This window comes from Cryptotermes secundus, unplaced genomic scaffold, assembly GCF_002891405.2.
Source record: "Cryptotermes secundus unplaced genomic scaffold, Csec_1.0 scaffold477, whole genome shotgun sequence".
NCBI lineage: Eukaryota > Metazoa > Arthropoda > Insecta > Blattodea > Kalotermitidae > Cryptotermes > Cryptotermes secundus.
This window is the reverse complement of record NW_019720168.1, coordinates 543,395-562,680: the sequence shown is the minus strand read 5'-3', so window position 1 is coordinate 562,680 and position 19,286 is coordinate 543,395. Positions and strand designations below refer to the sequence as shown.

At 38.8% G+C, this 19,286-nt stretch overlaps 1 protein-coding gene across 4 annotated transcripts in view; it reads right to left on the bottom strand.

Annotated features, from left to right (window-relative positions):
• LOC111867333 (plexin A3) overlaps window positions 1-19,286 on the bottom strand; it is a 478,840-nt gene that overhangs the window by 15,513 nt on the left and 444,041 nt on the right. For all 4 annotated transcript variants that reach the window (XM_023857101.2, XM_023857095.2, XM_023857114.2 and 1 more), the window contains exons 10-21: window positions 18,539-18,740; window positions 16,668-16,900; window positions 14,738-15,084; window positions 13,728-13,893; window positions 12,813-12,932; window positions 8,431-8,673; window positions 4,856-5,032; window positions 4,421-4,673; window positions 3,386-3,467; window positions 2,936-3,118; window positions 1,545-1,682; window positions 614-827 (exon numbers count right to left, since the gene is read on the bottom strand). In XM_023857101.2, coding sequence (XP_023712869.1) covers window positions 614-827; window positions 1,545-1,682; window positions 2,936-3,118; window positions 3,386-3,467; window positions 4,421-4,673; window positions 4,856-5,032; window positions 8,431-8,673; window positions 12,813-12,932; window positions 13,728-13,893; window positions 14,738-15,084; window positions 16,668-16,900; window positions 18,539-18,740 — 2,358 coding nt within the window. The remainder of the gene's footprint in view (window positions 1-613; window positions 828-1,544; window positions 1,683-2,935; window positions 3,119-3,385; window positions 3,468-4,420; window positions 4,674-4,855; window positions 5,033-8,430; window positions 8,674-12,812; window positions 12,933-13,727; window positions 13,894-14,737; window positions 15,085-16,667; window positions 16,901-18,538; window positions 18,741-19,286) is intronic.

The window sequence follows — 19,286 nt, the reverse complement described above, 5'->3', positions numbered from 1 at the left end:
AAAATTCATCTAGTTCAAGTAATATTCATGAGATGGAAGCATAAAATATAAGCAATCATTCAAATGCAGTGCACGGCACTCCATACTTGCATTACAAACTGGAAATCACTCAATTATGATAGTGAGAAGGTAGAAAATGTAGAACAGACCACTTCAGAATCAGGTTCAGGCAACTTTTAGGACACAGTCAGGTGCATCCATCAGTCCACTTGAAGAGGGAACAGAGATAGGAGAGAGACTACTGTCTGACTATGATAGTCACCACATGGAAGTAAAGGGACAAGTGTGTGGTGAAAAAAATGACATTCCAGTTTCTCTTTTTAAGTCATGTAAGACAGTTATGTACTGAAGGCAACTACCAAAGTTATGCCTGCTAAATACAGTAAAGCCCCTGTTTAAGGTTTCTTTGGGGAACAATGGATTTCAACACTAAATTGAGGAAAATCTTCAACAGAAACAAATTCAATACTGAGATTACTAACTTGGTTTTATTGAAACTGAAGTTGAAAGAAGAAAAACCTACACTGAGGAACATTAAATGGGGGCTTCACTGTAAGCAGTGTTCATATGAAAGAAATTTCACTACAACTGAGTGACCATTTTATTAGTATACCATGGGTTTGAAGTCGATGGACTGGCGAATAAGTTTCTCTTCACTAAGGGAGTAGCGTGCTTCTGAGGTAATGGCATCGACAGGTCCCTTGTCAACTTGCTGTTTCATGGCTCGGAAAAGCATGAACAATGGCTCCCCTGCGCATTCTCGAAGGAACTTGTATAGGAGGAACGTGAACCATGCAGATAACATCTTCTCAGCAACACTTTCTGTTCTGTAACATTGGTGACCCGAGTGTTACACAATGAAGACTGAACAGTGGCTGGGATCAATCGATTGCTATGTCATTCAGCAATACATTACTAACTACTGAACTTATGAAGCATTAAATGGGAGACATGTGAGGCATGAGTTGGTATTGTACTACACAATCCGTTAACAGTGTAAAAATTGTTCCTTCTTTCTTACATTTTGATTTAAATTAGTGAACTACAGCATGTTCTATTTTAGTGCATACCAATTGACTATGAGTATGACATTTTAAATCATGAAGTGTGCAGCTGCATATGTGACAAATGGCTATTAGTGGAGCGTAGCAGTTGTAGCACAGTAAGACACCAGAAGATGGTCATTTAGGGCCGAAACATGTTGTGTTGAAAGTGAAAGTGTAAGAAAAAAGGAACAATTTGTTGTACTGTTGATGGACTGTGCAGTACAATAAAGAGTACTGGATACAGTAATTCAACAGGATGCTTAAATACAGAGATTAGTTTTTATATTTTGAAGTACTATGCCAACATAGGTACAAGTACCAACATAAACCAAAAAATTTCTTCAGTTATGGCAATTTGTCCTAATAAAAATTAAAATAAGGTATTTGAAAACATGGTATCATAAAGGTTATCTGTTTAGGATGTGGTGTGTAGGCTCTTCACCATGTTTTGTTTCTCTGAACAGAAGAAACAGTTTCAGTAAAATGGATTCATGTTACCTCCTGAGCAACAGTTTTGGATGACTTTTTCCTTCCATACATTTCTCGATTAATTCAGCCAGAAGAGTCTTCAAAATGTCTGTGCAGTACTCCATTTTGCTCTGCAATGTTACCATTATAAGGGAAGCCACATTCACTCTGAAATATAACATTATGAATATTAGGATCTTCTGCATTAGCTGTTCTCACTGCATATAAAGTAATTTAAATTAACACAAATCTCAGCTGATATAAAATTAAATTATGTCTACATAACATCAAAAGCAACTTAATTATGGTAATGAATTTTGGTCTTAAGTAAAGAAGAATATTATAAATTACAAGGAGCACATATGCATTTCTTGAGTTTACCACCAGGCTTCACTAGACTACACCAACAAACAAATTCTAGAGAAATATAAAAATTTAAAAGTATTGTGACGTGGGTGGCGCAACAGGAAGTAGGGGTCACGTGAGTGATGTCACATAGCCCCACTCCTTCCATCATTACGCAGCACTTGGTAAACACTCCATCCCCTCCACGCAGTGACGTAACAGGGGACACCATGGTTACTACACAACCATAAACAACTCTCTTAACTGTGCCATGTTTTGAAAACATCTCTTTCCTATCTTTATGTCATGATTTCGCCCTGCATTTTGGTGACAAGACAACAACCTATACTTAGTTTTCTCTGTGTTTGCTTCTAGAACAATCTCCTTACTAGTGTAAGTTAAAGTTTGTGTGTTTTTCTTTATGGTATCTATATTATAACCAAGCAGATTCACATCATCAGCATAGACAAACAGCTGATGTGTCCCATTTAATTTCAGTCTCACCCGGTTTTCCTGGACCTTCCTAATGGCATATTCTAGAGCAAAGTTGAAAAGGAGTGGCGATAAAGCATCTCCTTGTTTTAGAAAATTCTAGATAGGAAATTTATCAGACAAATATTTACCTATAAGGACTTTACTATATATTTCCTTTAAACACATTTTAATCAGCCTAACTGGTTTCATGGGTACCCCAAACTCTATCAGAATATTGTACAATACTTCCCCCATAACTGAATCATAAGCTTTCTTCAAGTCTACAAACAGCTGATGTACTGTCTCATTGTACTCCCATTTTTTGTCCAATATCTGACGAATGCAGAAGATATGATCTGTTACATCAAAACCCACACCAATGATCCCCAGTAATTTCATCTATGTATGGACTTAACTTTCAGAGAATACTGGATAAAACTTAACTATACAGCTTCAAATCCCAGAATATGATCTTGAATTTTGTTGGCAGTTTTCTTCTAAACTGTTATCATCTGTTTTCTCTCCTCATATTGAGACCACATTTCAGAGCCATTTAAAAAGTTAAAAAAATGTTACATGCACAAGTATTAATGACAACATACCTATCCCTCATGGAGAAATATCTGTTGCTTTCAAGCGTACGAATAAAAAGTAGGAGAAATGTTTTGTTCATTATCAGCTGGCCAAAGAGCCGAAGTCCCTTCTCCTTGCGCAGCAGTTCTGGCCGTTCCCATTGCAGTACAACATGATCATCAATATTTGGAAACAAGATTTTCATGGCATATGTGCGATAATCAAGGAATGGAATTCCACCTGATGTGAGATCCCCTGTTAGATCTGTCATCTCAGTCTGTAGTTCAGCAAATGCTATAAAAATACAAAGAATCTGACTTGAGCATAAAATTACAAGCAATTTGCTCAAATTATATATACCTTTTTCTTCCAGAGAACTTGGTTTTCATGCATTTTGAGACAAGATTAATTAACTGAACCTAAAGCTGTTTATACCATCAGGTGTATTGAGTGAGATTTTGAGAGTGNTCATGGCATATGTGCGATAATCAAGGAATGGAATTCCACCTGATGTGAGATCCCCTGTTAGATCTGTCATCTCAGTCTGTAGTTCAGCAAATGCTATAAAAATACAAAGAATCTGACTTGAGCATAAAATTACAAGCAATTTGCTCAAATTATATATACCTTTTTCTTCCAGAGAACTTGGTTTTCATGCATTTTGAGACAAGATTAATTAACTGAACCTAAAGCTGTTTATACCATCAGATGTATTGAGTGAGATACCTCACAGGCTCTAAACATGGGATTTCTGATGTATTATGAGGCCAAGTGTTAGGCAAAGGTAAAGGGAGATTTACAACATTTTTTTACATAATTTATCACACTTTCGGACACATAATTTTTTNTAAAGGGAGATTTACAACATTTTTTTACATAATTTATCACACTTTCAGACATATAATTTTTTAGAAGAAGTGAAATACTGCATTTTTACCCTAAATTTTTGGTCAAACAGATAGGAATATGAATAATAAATCATGTAATTTGCACCTTCATGCAATACCTGCTTGAAAACAAAGAAACTGGTGTAGTGATGAAAATCACAGTTCTGTTAGTGGTCAATTTAAACATCACCGAACCTACAGTGACCACACATTCCGATTTTCAAGAGACAGTCCCGAAAATACACTTAAAATCCAGTGCCTCCAAACTGGGTAGGAATGACTCACAATCAGCCAAATTAATTTTTTCTTCATAAAATATAAATGTCAACACTGTTTGGCTGCCACACCAAAGGCACACTGTGCCCTCCTCCATCTGAGTATTTAATCCAAGCTACAACTGAATCTCCATGGCTCTACACTTACATTAAAACTCTTTTATGTTCATCAAAACTAGAAAAGTTTTTCTCTCCAATGAAGTTGCATTCACTGCTTCCTTACAGTTACCAAACTATATTATTATAAGCTTCATAAAAATTTGGTTTAAAATCACTGCTCTGTTCTCTAATATTTCAAAAAGATAGGACAAAGGTGACTGAAGTCATATTTAGGAAAAGCAGCAGCTCTCACCTTCCTTGCACTCAGCAGCAACCCTAAGTTCCAAGATGTCCATCTGTTCCTGCATATTTTTTAGAACCCGGTTGCTCTCTGTGGACTTGCGTCGGTATGCGATAAGGAACGCTATGAAGACGAGCAATAGAACTACAATGCCTGTGATAACACCTATGAGGGCTGGTTTTGAAAGTGGACCATTTAATCCAGCTGGTGATGCATAACTCAGCTTCCCTATTACATATCTCAACTTGCCCACACCAACTTCAACCTGCAGATAAAAAAAATATTGAAAGTAAATTGTTAAGTATGCCAATGTAACCTGTAGCAACAAGCATAAACAACCTATAAAAACTATATGTTCACTATAACTTACAATAGATATACCTCATACATATATATACTGGTTAAACGTGGTAATTCAGGGTCAGCTTCTGCGTCCACTGTACTCACCACTACTTGAGGCAGTTCCTGGGGGTTTGGATTTCCATCTTCATCAACACCAGGAGGCTGAGTTACTGGTGGTCGGCATGTCAGCTGTTGACGAGACAATGAAGTCACATTGCACAGGCTGTTACCAATCCTCACTGTCACATCTGACTCCTGACAGGCACGGTCTAAGTGCTGGCCCTAAAAATCATTTCAATTTCCACATATCTTATAATTCAAAGTAAGTCAATTTTTTTCTGTGCTTAATTAATTAAGCACCACCCCATGAAGACACATAGGGGAGTGGCTGCATTGCTTCACCATTCTTGACCTCAGTACTAGAGGTGAGTGGTCAGCTTCACACCTCAGCTGCTTTACCCCTGGGGAAAGAACCTCTGGTACCCATGGGATAGGAGGCTGGGTCTACCACAGAGCCAGTCTGGATGCTGAGGAGTACAGAAACATCTCTTGCACCTGCCGGGAATCAAACTTGGGTTGTTAAGCATATAGCCCATCACTATGCTGAGCTATCATGACTCCTTCTTAAAATTAAAACAAATTTAAATCATGCAGAGCCAACAATTAGGAGTTTAGCTCCCTCACTTCACATAAACACATTGAAGGGAAGTGAAATGGAAACTCATAACTGCTGGCCTTCTGTCAAAACATGTGGAGGGCATGCCATACTAACCTTCATTCCTCCCTCCCAAGCCCCCTTCATAAAGATGCCAATTTAAATGATGAGGCCAACAATGTTTTAAAAAGTAACAACCAACTTAAATTTCCATTCTAAGCAAANACACACACACATACCCAGCAGACCCAACAGCATAACGCACGCAGTCGCGAGAACAAGACGCAACAGAAACACAATATACACGATAGGGAAGAAGAGCTCCAACAGAGTAGGATGAACAGGACTGGCGTAATAAGATACGACGTAGCGATCGGGAACCCTGGACAGTTTTAATATTTTTACGATTGACATTTGTCAATATATATGATGGACATATATTTTAGTTATTTTAAAGTGAAGACAAGGCATACAATGTACTAGTTTGACGTGAATTGAGTAGCACCTGAAGATGGCATTCTTATGCCGAAACATGTAGTGAAAGTGAAAGAAGAAGACAGATAAGTGTATGCACTGCAAGACAGAATAAACAAATCATGAACTTAAATCAGTGCAACAGGACGCTAAAATATAACATGGATGCTGAGGAGTAAAGAAAANTTTTTTTTCTGTGCTTAATTAATTAAGCACCACCCCATGAAGACACATAGGGGAGTGGCTGCATTGCTTCACCATTCTTGACCTCAGTACTAGAGGTGAGTGGTCAGCTTCACACCTCAGCTGCTTTACCCCTGGGGAAAGAACCTCTGGTACCCATGGGATAGGAGGCTGGGTCTACCACAGAGCCAGTCTGGATGCTGTGGAGTACAGAAACATCTCTTGCACCTGCCGGGAATCAAACTTGGGTTGTTAAGCATATAGCCCATCACTATGCTGAGCTATCATGACTCCTTCTTAAAATTAAAACAAATTTAAATCATGCAGAGCCAACAATTAGGAGTTTAGTTCCCTCGCTTCACATAAACACATTGAAGGGAAGTGAAATGGAAACTCATAACTGCTGGCCTTCTGTCAAAACATGGGGAGGGCATGCCATACTAACCTTCATTCCTCCCTCCCAAGCCCCCTTCATAAAGATGCCAATTTAAATGATGAGGCCAACAATGTTTTAAAAAGTAACAACCAACTTAAATTTCCATTCTAAGCAAATGTCCCATTACACAAGGAGTGTTACTGAATTGGGCAATGCTTCAGCAAGCGTTCCTATAGTTCTCCTACCCATCCAGTTACTGAATTTCCATCGCTGTATACGAGGGCAAGTCAAATGAAAACCGCATTCTTTTTTATTTAATTTATTGAATGCAAGCGGTACACAACTATATCATTTTTCTACATAGACTCTATTTCGTTCAATACAGGCCCTCCAGCGTTTACAAAATGTATGGATTCCTCTGGAAACAAATTCTTGTGGTTGTCCGCGCAACCACTCATGCACCGCCTGCTGTACCTCTCCATCAGCATGGAAATTCTTTCCTCCTATCGCCTCTTTGAGTGGCCCAAACATGTGGTAATCACTTGGGGCTAGGTCTGGTGAGTGTGGTGGATGTGGAAGACACTCAAAGGGCAAGTCTTCGATTGTTGCAACTGTTGCATGGGCAGTATAGGGCCGAGCATTGCCACGTAGCAAAAGGACACCTTTAGCCAAAAGTCCATGTCTCTTTGATCTGACTGCAGGTTGACGATTATTCTTCAAGAGATCTGAATATGAGGCACTGGTGACAGTGTTCCCCCGAGGCATGTAGTGCTCCAAGAGTATGACTCCTTCATCCCAGAAGAGTCAGCATAGTCTTCCCTGCTGATGGCTGTGTCCGGAACTTCTTGGGTTTTGGTGATGAATGATGTCACTCCTTGCTCGTTCTCTTTGTTTCCGGTTGGTGGTAGTGTATCCAAGTTTCATCACCAGTAATGATTCTCAAAAGGAAGCCATCACCTTCTGCTTCAAGACACCGCAGAAGTTCTGCACAGGCGTCCACACATCATCGTTTCAATTATGGAGTCAGCTGCTGTGGCACCCACCTTGCAGACACTTTGTGAGACTGGAGCACATCATGAATGACATGGTGTGCTGATCTGTGACTCATGTTAAGAATTTCGGCTATTTCATCCACTGACACTAAGTGATTCCCCATCTAGGGCTTCAACTGCCACAATAGACTCAGGGGTCACAACTCTGTGAGTCTGATCCAGGCAAGGAGCATCTGCCACAGATGTCACACCATTTCTGAATTTCCTACTCCACTCGTACACTTGCTGCTGTGACAAGCATGCATCACCATACTGAACCTTCATCCATTGATGAACTTCAATTGGTTTCACACTTATACTGATCAAAAAACGAATTACAGAACGTTCTTCTTTCGTTCATGTACGTGGTGGAGCAGCCATCTTCAAACCAGCACTGTGATGGTGTTCTGTTTGTCTGCATTATACTGCCACCTATAGGATACTCTTTAAAGCATTGGTAACATTCTGCCAACTTAGAGGACAATGGCACAATATTTAGAATTTTTATCTCAGTTTTGCAATTTTCATTTGACTCACCTATGTACTTTATGGTAAAATGTTAAAATTATTCACAATGCTGGATACTTACTTCAAAAGTGCATAATTATAGTGGCTATAATTATTTCCCAGAATTCACACTCTTGAATAATGGAAAGAAATATGCCCTAATCAGACCATTTTTCCTATGTGAATATTTTGGAGCTGCTTTTCTTTCTTAGGGATAATCTGATGGGAACTGGACTGAAGCCATCACTGAGAAAAACATACCTGGCTTAAAGCCTACACTGAGAAAATATACCTGGATTAAAGCCTTCAGCAAGGAAAACATACCTGGCTCAAAGCAAACACTGAGAAAAGCATGCATGCATTAAAGCCTTCAATGAGAAAAACCTACCTGGCTTAAACCTATATGATACATAAAATTATCATTTTCTAGATGCTACAGTTCAGGGCTACTTACATTTATAGTTAGATAGTCACTTTTGTAATACTTGACTTCCTCATCAAAAGGTTCATACACAGGATTGGGGTACAACAGGAAGAATGAATAGCCTTCCTTAATTGACAAGTTCTGGACTCCAGTCACATTGTCCATTCTAAAACCATACTGCAGAGACAAAGGATGTTCTGCATCCAATGTTTCTTGAACTATGATGCTCGGTGATGGACAAGCCATGTTGGAATTGCTCAATACCACACATTGCTGCAACACAATCCACAACAGCAGTGAAGTTTGCATTCTTCTAAAACAAAATACACAAAGTGAGCCTGTGTCAGGAGACTGAAAATTATAAATCTCTAAGTGGACTTCACTACTACATTTTAAATAATTACCCTAATATAAAACCACAGAAAAAGTTTCACAATCAACTTACACTCTAATGTGAACACATTTAAACTGAAAGACAATTAGTAAAATATAATATGCACATTTTTGCGTTTCCTAGGTAACGCGGCAAGAAATTTGTGTGGGTCTCAGATTAGATGAATGTGTTTATTGGACACTTATTTTACAACCACACTTTCTTGAATGCACTGACAAGTACAATCACTTACGAACAACTTCTTCTAGACGATGCGACCTGCCCAGTCCTTCGTCTCCGCTATTCTGCGTTCTGCATTCCTGTAATCTCTTTTCTGTAATCTTTTTGTATCACTCTGTATCTCGGCTCATAATCTCATCTCAATTCCGACCTGGTCTTCTCTTATATCTTACCATCAGATGGGCTAGAAGACGTCTTATTCAAGGGTTCTGTTTCATGTGTTCTATCCACCAGCAGCTAGTGTTTTCTGTCGTAGTGGGAACTTAACTAGTTAGCTAGTGTATTCGTTGCCATGGATATTGGCTTTTAACAGCTAACTTTACACTTTGTGCATCAAAATCCTAGTGACTGAAACCATTGTACCAGGAACGTGCTCTGTTAATACCCATTGCCTTGTTGTATGCAAACGAGTCTCTCATTGCTATAAGTTTTCCTAGCCATTGTCATGCAATTGCCTCAAACAATTCGTTGCTTAGGTTTGCTAGCTGCTGTATAGCAATGGATGTGTTCTGGTTAAAACAATGCACAATGCATGCCACAATATGTTATATGCATATTCATGAACTGTAATCCAGTATCTGACAAGTATTATTGTGAAAACATGTTACATGATCAAAACGCGTGCAACATAAAACTGTTTCTATCTTCCAACACCAATGGCTTAGAGCTGTGAGATTTTTCTGTAATGACCACACTGACCCCATACCTCGACACACAAGGTGATTCAGTCTTCTTCACAGCCAAACTTGAGGAAGTTGATGAGGAGATAATTAGAAGTAGAAAATGTAAACAAACAGTTGTATGAATTATGGTATTTCAGATTTCTACTCATAATTTATTTTTGGTCACATGGTGGGCCACGTGGTAGTGTAGTTGGTCAAGGCACCATGCTACAAGCCAAGAGGTCGCAGGTTTACTTCCTAATGAAATCACTGAAATTTTCAATTGAACTAATCCTTCCAGCTGCACTATGGCCCTGGGGTAGACTCAGCTTCTAACAGAAATGAGTCTAGAAAATGTTAGAGCCTAGACATCTCACAACCCTGTGGGCCTCCATGGCCAGTTACAGGGATAACTTTACCTTCTTATTTTCACATGGTAAAGCTTTCATAATGCCACAAAATGGAGGTCATACTGTATTCCCTTCTGGCTCACAATGTACCTACACCAAAGTTGTGATAATACAACTCTTGAGATGGCATGATCTACTAATGTTGAGCATGCTGATATGCAATTCACGTTTGTGATGGAAATGGTAGAACCACATCAAGGAAATGTCAACATCAGTACTAAGATTGGAGACAAGTAAACATATATGTCTGCAATACTGTGCCACACTCTGAGAGGAATGGATGAATTCATGTCATCAGCTCATGATGACCATGGCAGAGGCAACATGCAGAATATAGAGGACGTATTAGATTCTACATGCACTAATTCAGTGACTAGCACTTGGGTAACACATGAAAAAGTCCCCTCTCAGGGTGCAATTTGCTATACATAGCATGTGGAATAACCATATACTCCCTATGTACAACCTGTACAGGGCATACACCCAGAGGACAATGAGATTTGCCTTCAGCTCTGTTGATGAATTGTAAGAACTTTAGATGAACATGACTTCTTGTGCCATGCCCCATGGACAAACAAGGCAAAATTCACAAACAGTCTCCACAACCCAGACAGAGAGGCATTGCAGGATCCTCATGAAACTTGACATTCTTAATTTCAATAAAGATTGGACATCAATGTTTCAACTACAATCATAACCAGTTACCTGAATAGGCCATAATACTTGACAGTAAACTGTCTCAGTGGTGTCCAGTACACTGATTTCCTGAGACACCACATCCCCTTTTGTTTGAAGACGTGCCCCATAATGTTTGGGTGGGAAGTGATTTAAACACCACGGCAACCCTTGCCACTCTTCATGACAACCTGAAAACCCATTCTGTAGATACTGTTGGGGGCCTGGCTATCTTACCTCACCCCATTTGATCCATTTTTATGGAGATCCATCAGAGAAAATGTTTATGCTAGAGAAATTGCAACAATCTGATGAACTGCATCCCTGTAGCTATAGCTGACATTACAGGCCAACACAGACAACTGGTTCATGTTAGGGATGGCACTCTATATCACTCTGATGCATGCATGAATGTTGGAGGCAGTAACTATGAGAAGTATTTGTGAAGAAATATGTAGAACTGTGTGTGAATCCCCACTGCACAATCAGACATTTATGTTCAATTTGAAACTGAAGAGAGCTAATAAATTCAGCAGCTTTGCTTTTTATTCACTGCCAATTAAAGTAGTAGGTATATTTTAAATGCAAAGAACCAAATGTTACTTATGTTTATGTTCTGTGCTTCAAACTTTAAACTTCCCCAACAACCTCCTAAAGTTCTGTCACTGGATTATGAATCATCTTGTATAAATGGTAAGTGGAATCTGGTGGCTTCTGAAGGATAAAGTTCTCATACTTGGAAACACATGGCACAACCCAGTCTTTGCAACTACTTTTATAACTGGAAACATTTACAAATGCTTTCCATGGAAGAAATGACTCAGAATTTAGACCTTCCTAAATTTGTGCTCTTAAAAATTCTAGAATGAATGCGATTCCAGAGACTACGTATGNCCGATACGCGACAATATATATACACAAATCACTGGGTTACAGATGACAAATTCTGTATGAAACTTCCACTCCAGCCAATATTTATCAAACAACTAAGTATATGTTGCTATTGCGATATAAAAATGCAGGGCAAAATCATGACATTAAGATTGGTAACCGATGTTTTGAAAATGTGGCACAGTTCAAATATTTGGGAATGACGATAACAAAGCAAGACATGATTCAAGAGGAAATTAAGAGGAGACTGACCTCGGGTAATGATTGCTACCATTCAGCCCAGAACCTTTTGTCTCCTCATCTGTTCTCTACAAACATAAAAATTAGCATATACAAAACTATAATTTTGCCTGTGGTTCTGTATGGGTGTGAAACTTGGTCTCTGACATTTAGGGAGGAACATAAACTGAGGACATCTGAGAACAGGGTGCTGAGGAGAATGTTTGTACCAAAGAGGGATGAAGTGACAGGACGTTGGAGAAAACTGCATAATGAGGAGCTTCATAACTTGTACTCTTCTCCAAGTATAATTAGAATGATCAAGTCAAGGAGGATGAGGTGGGCAGGGCATGTAGCACGAATGGGGAAGAAAAGGAATGAATATAGGAGATTGGTGGGAAAGCCAGAAGGAAAGAGACCACTGGGAAGATCAAGGCATAGGTGGGTAGACAATATTAAAATGGACCTTAGAGAGAGAGGATGGGATGGGATGGATTGGATTGATCTGGCTCAGGATAGGGACCAGTGGAGGGATCTTGTGAACACAGTAATGAACCTGTGGGTTCCAAATAATTCTGGGAAATTCTTGAGTAGCTGCAGATTTGGCTTCTCCTCAAGAAGGGCTCAGCTCCATAAATAAGTAAGTAAGTATATATACGAGGGTAAGTCAATAAGTAAGTTACAAATGGATATAGAACTTAAACAAATAAGAGTACTGATTTGAAAAATGCTTTTATTTCTCAAATCTCCCTGTACATTGAGGCACTTTTCCCATCGTTTCACAAGCCCCTGAAAATGAGCAGCATAAAATTCTTTGGGCTGCTGTCGGTATCAGGCATGTTCACAGGGCATGGCCTACCTCATAATGCATGACAGGTTGCATTTGTATCTTACTTATTGACTTACCTATGCATATACTGCTGAATAAACACAATTACTTACACTGCCAAACATCCTATCCTTGTAGTAGACATACATCTGGGGGTTCTGAATGTAAGCCAAATTCTTCCCAGACACAGAAATTCTGATCCCACCAGCAGGAATCCCTTTGGGAATCTTAATCTGAAATATGAAAACAAAAGTCATGAAGAACACTGCAATTACTACAATCAAAACCAAGCCTTCTCATTGTATTTTCCATTTTTTACTCAACTCATCTTCTGCATGTTCAAACATTTTCCTTAATATCTGGACTTTTTCATTTCAGATCTTCTTATAATTTAAAACGCTATGCAGATACTCCTTGATATATGTGACATCTGTGTCACCCCCCCCCCCAAAGTAATGGAGGGGGAAATCACTTAAATTAAATATAATTTCCATTCTCTCCCCCCACCCACACAATATTATATGCCACCTTCTACATGCCTATCTCCATCTGCCAGCAAGCAATTCATTTTAAAGTGGGTGCTATTAATTTATATGATTCTAAATTAGTTGAGTATTAGAAAGAAATCTCATTTTTTGAATTTGCATAGAACAGGGAGTGCCTGTATTATAGAAGGGTGCATGCAGTAGTGTAGTTGGTTGAGGCACTATTCTACAAGCCGGAAGGTCATGGGTTTGAATCCTGGTGAGGTCACTGGACTTTTTAACTGACCGAATATTTCCGACCACACTATGGTCCTGGAGTCAACTCAGCCTCTTAACAGAAATGACTACCAGGAATCTTCATGGGGGTAAAGGATGGTCGGCGCATAAGGCTGACAACCTCACCTCCATCCATGAGCCCATTATCTAGAAAACATGGGAAGCTCAATGCCTCACAACCCTATGAGACTTCACAGCTTGTTACATGGATAGCTTTACCTTTTCTTTGCCTGTATTATAAAATTGTGTTACTTTATTATAACTTACCTGTCCTGCTACTCCTGATTCTGCAGACTCTATCGTTGGGTCTTCAACATATTCAAAAAGTTCCTTGTCAAATGTGCGATCACCTTTGTCAAATTTCATTCTTAATTTTCCACTTCTCTGTCTGTCTGAAGCACTGGTCACACACAGAGCCTCCTCTGGCTTCGTCCTGCAATGCAATTCCAGTTTAACTTCAATAAAACTTCCAAATTATTCTATCAATTTCAAATTAACATCTTGAAGTCCAGTCCCATGTCCACTGGGCAGGCTCAGACCCTTACTTCAACTGCAAAACTTATATATTGAGTGATTGCCCCTTCCCACTGAACACACTCCACATCCTCACATATGTGAGACTTACATATTGTGCTGTATCATCTTTCTGCCACGTTAACCCTGAAGACAGTAACTACATATATTGTACACCGAAATGTTGGAAGACCTTCCAATCAAAATGCAGCTAGATCCCAAAAGCTGAAATTATACTTCAGATATACTGGGAGTACCCAATAAGGCAAATTTCCTACAAAATCAATTAGCTGCAAAAATAATGCAAACATTAAGATACATATGCTCGAGTTCTCATAACATATGGAAAGACTGGTAGTGTTTATGTGCGCCCTGAAAATATGCATATATGAAACATAATGAGGATGTCGCAACTTTTGTCCGTCAGTTCATGTGTTTCATCTACAAAATGGATTCTCACAAAATCTGATATTAGGGTGTACACAAAATTATGGCAGGCAAATATAATTTTAATTTGTACTGGTCAGAACTGCTGAATTTATTAAAGCACCTATTTTGAACAAGTAACCTCTCAAAAATGGCTACAAAACATATCAGCTACCACACTAAGCAGTTGGCAGTGAAAGCTAAAAACCTGAACACTTAATATTGTACATTAATATATAAATAATCTGAAAGTATATACAGCATATAAATGTATTAAACTGCTGAAAGTGAAAACTGCTTATTTACAAAAGATAAACAGAAATGCACTTTACACTTACGAAATTATTTCACAAGGCAAATCATCGATGAAGGCTTGAATGCGACTTCCAGCATTCATGAAGCGGCCAGTTATCTTCAGCACAGTGCCTCCTGAACGGGGCCCATATTTTGGTGATATTGCTGTAATTTCAGGATCTACAAACTCATAGTTGTGTTTGGATTCTCCGCGAAAATCTTCCACACGGACAATTACTGGACCTCGTCTAGGCTCATTTGTACCTGGTCCATCCACACGACATACTATCTGCTTTGTCTTCACATATAGCTGTTCATATGGTTCACATGGTATGCCTGCTACACTCACACCTCCATAGATGTCAGGATATGTCTTGCCCAGGTTGATGCCCTGCACAGAAATACATCCCTTTCAGGAATTCAGCATCAATACAGAATTTCAGTATTTCATAGTGGCTTCCATTCTTGAGTGATAACTGTGTCATGATGAAATTCACTCATATTTCAAAGAACTAGTCAGTCCAAATTAAATGACCTAGTTAGGGCATTTTTGACTGCCTTATCCAGCTATCCTACTATCTCCTATCATTAGTAAATTGAACAGACCTTGCTAAGGAACCAAAGGTCTAATCTACTATTCAGCTACTCACATATCAGCTTCGCCGCCCCCCCCCCCAACACACGCACACGCACCCACCCAACTGCATCATGGCTCAGACTCCCCCAAAACTGCTACATGGTTCAGAACAACAGATATCAGCCAGAAAGCACCAGGCAAATGTTTAGTCACTGTATGTTGAAGATGATGCAGACAACCAGCTCTTCTGAAATTAGCAGTGATGACTTTCAATCATCAGTGTGACAACTTCATGTGCAAAATGAACTGTTCTGTGTTTTGGGGTATAGGCTTTACACCCTCATGAACAGATGGGAATGTGATCTTCTGCAGCTGGCCATTTTAATTTAAAAACTTAAAACAACAGCTTGCATATGAAATTCCAGCAATGCATTATTGTTTTATACAAAGTTATCCCTGACTAACACAATTTTGACACAAGTCAATATTTGCAATAACACAACTTCAAATAACTTGTTTTTTTAATTTTATTTCATTCATGGAGATAAAGAAATTTTCAGGATTTGAGGCTCTCACAGTGGTCATTACAAAGAGTTCTGTTTTCTAGGATATTATACCATACAGTACACTGAAAGTAATCATTTCTGAGGAGCACACTGCCTGTCTTCAGTGCTGAAGAATGCCAAAGAAGACAGCAGCATGAAGCATATGACATATTCCTCGAAATGTCAGTTGACTTTCAACACACTATATAATAGTGAAATTATTTGTCTAAAATAAAATATATTTGGATTCATAAACAGGCAAAAATAATAGTATGAAATTTACCTGAACTGCATATTTTTCAATAAAAATTAATGGGACTGGAGACAAAGAAGTAACAAAAGTTTGGAATTAAGATGATCTGGAATGCAGTCATCTTGTAAGATGTGAGATAAATGTATGTATCATCAGAAAATTCAAAGTCAGAGTGCGATTATATTTACAGCTGTTACAAGTCATAGCCTTAGAAATGATCCTTTTATAGCTATGCATGTACAGTTACATGTTAATTAAAATATGCTAAAGGGAGTGTTTATATATATGACTGTACTCTACCTCTGCTTACACTAATTTAGATGTATGCTGTAATTGTTTTAGGACATGTCATTGGTCTCTTTATTCCATATAAGTCATTTGAGACTATATCCTCTTTGGATTCCCCAGTAATGATATAAATGAAGCAAAGTCAGCTGATCACATGATCTACAAACACCCATGGTGGCATGACACAATTGTGGGTCAAAATATTTCTTTTTTTTATTTATTATTATTCATACAAAAATACTGCTGCCTCTGTATCTGAATTCTCACAATCTAAAATTAAAAAAACAGCTAAGCAGTGAAAAGATCTTTACCTTGATGGTAATATTTGTACCACCCTCCCAAGGGCCAAGCTGAGGTTCAAAATCTGTTACTTCAGGATTTGGGCAAGTCTGGTTGCGGTTTAGCCAGACACCTGCCCCTTGGTCGCATTGATCTTTCACTTCGCAGCGGTCAGAAACCTGGCACCAGCCGCAACCATACTTCTCTGATAGTGCTAGACACATACCGCAGTTGTCTGCCATGTCTCGGCAACGGTAGATCACCACTGAAACGCAACATATCCTCTTACATGACAGCTCTGTTACATGTTAATACATCCATAATAGTTGCAATTTCATTCAAATATATGTTTGTTAATGAAGTAAGAATACAACGCACACAGTCACAAGGGAAGGACACAACACAGAACACAATATACACAAGAATATAGGAAGAGTACTCCCATAGGAGAGGATTGACGTAACTTGCGAATTTGAAGTGCGATGTATAGATGATAAATCTAGAAAAGTTTTAATATATAAATTTTATTATTATACATGACATATTTACATTTTAATCATTTTATAATGGAGACATGATGGCATACAGTGCAATGGTTTGACATAAATAAAACCACACCTGAAGATGGCACATTAGTGCCGAAACATGTAGTGAAGAGAAAGGTGAAATTGTATGCACTGTAAGATGGTTGGTACAAATACACCTCATGAACGTGAATCAGTGCAACAGGACACTAAAATATAACAGAAGTAAACCAAATTCCATCACACAAAATGAAAAGGTTGATTATACATACATATCCATTAATCCCATTCTTGACTACTTTTAGGAAATGGCTTTATTTTCATTGTCCCTTTAATTCTAAACTTAATGGTTGCAGTCTCCTGATACTCTTAAGAATAATAACAGAATATATAATATTTGGGGTAAACTCAGGCTACGTATACACAGTGTCATTACTGAAATGGATCTCACGGACCCAGGTTTTGTTAATGTGCACTGGAATTTTCCAGTCATAGGTGGCATGTAGCTAATAACAGCAACTTCACTGTCATCTTGGTGGTGAAAAGCCTCACCAAAACCCATCTTAACCCACCAAAAACTACTACCACTGCACCAGTGGTTGTGACACTTTCCTTTCCCTTGTTAATAAATTATCTAAAATTCGTCCAGAGAATAATTCCAAGGGTTTAAGAATATGTATTTAATGATATAAGAAAGTAATGCTTTAAAATGAGTTACAATAGAAAGGTTCCTCATAACATATGCTTCACCATTGCAGACAATAATGACAGCACTAGAATAAACTTATTGGAGTGGCATAAACAAAATATACTTGAAAGAAGACTGCCTTTAAGTATTGTAGTGGGCCCCAATTATAAAACTATATTAAGAAGAATCACAAAGGTTCACTGGCTGCAAGAATGTGCCATAAACAAAAAAGTCTGCAGAAAATGTAGAATATCTATTTGGTTTTCTCAGAACCTGTATGAACAGTGGTTGTACATGGCAGGTAGTCATGCATGTCGATGACGAATGCCTGTAGGTATTATAACATTAATACTTATCTACCCAAGCACTCCAGATTAGTTCATGTAATGGAGTGTGGTCAGGTGTATAGTACGTTGTGTTGCTTTCAGTTGGTCATGTTTTCCGCTCGGGGAGTACCTCTGAACATCACCACAGCAAGCATACAGCTTCGCATGCTCAACAACAGCGTTTACCTTTCTGCGTGGCTAAAGTTACGAGGAACTAACTATAGTACTTCTTTATTACCGGTCATGACAACATTCATTCCAATAAAGCATTTTTCTTACTTATTTTTCTTTGAAATAACTCAAGAAAGCATCCTACTTAAAGAACCAATCTATTAGTTCAAGCACTGATGAACTGTCGGACATACCGTGAACATTGTCAGGATTGTCCAATGGTTTCGAACCACCCCAGATAACAGCAAATGTTGCAGTAATGTTTGGTGCACGAGAAGTATACAAAAACTCCATTGTGTCACAGTAGATGGTGTCCCCCAGAAGCTGAGCATTAACACTTGTCACACGGCCTTCAATGTTAAACTGGCAAACAAACCTCGTCTGTACTATGAATTGCTGAAATCATATAAAAATAATATTCAGTACAAAAATATATCCCACATCTCGCGCACATTAGGGCTACTTAAACAATAAGAAGTATGGGGAAGTTATTAACTCCACAAGTTGGTGTTTATGCCATCACTACACTACGAGTACACTCAGTTCCGTTATCTAGCATCTGAATTTCACTGTGAGCATAACTGTCAAGATGAACTTCATTCATTCATTCATTGTTAGAGGGGGTGGGTTTCCCCATGCACCGCGACCAGTTGTTGATTTATTGTGTGTCCTCCTTTAATTTCTACTGTCGCCATACCCTTCCGGTACTGGTGCTTGCTATCAGCCCCATTCTGCCAGTGAGGTCGGCCCTCTTCTGGCAGTGGTATCTGATAATTAGTCCCATTCTGCCAGCGAGGTCGGCCCTCTTCTGGCAGCAGTACCCGATACTTTCCCCATCTACAGGAGGCACTGGAAATTACTTGGGCGGGAAACTTTTTCTGGCCTAATTTTGCTCAGAGGTCTCCTAGAGACATGAGGATCTTTTGCGTCCCGTAAATCTAC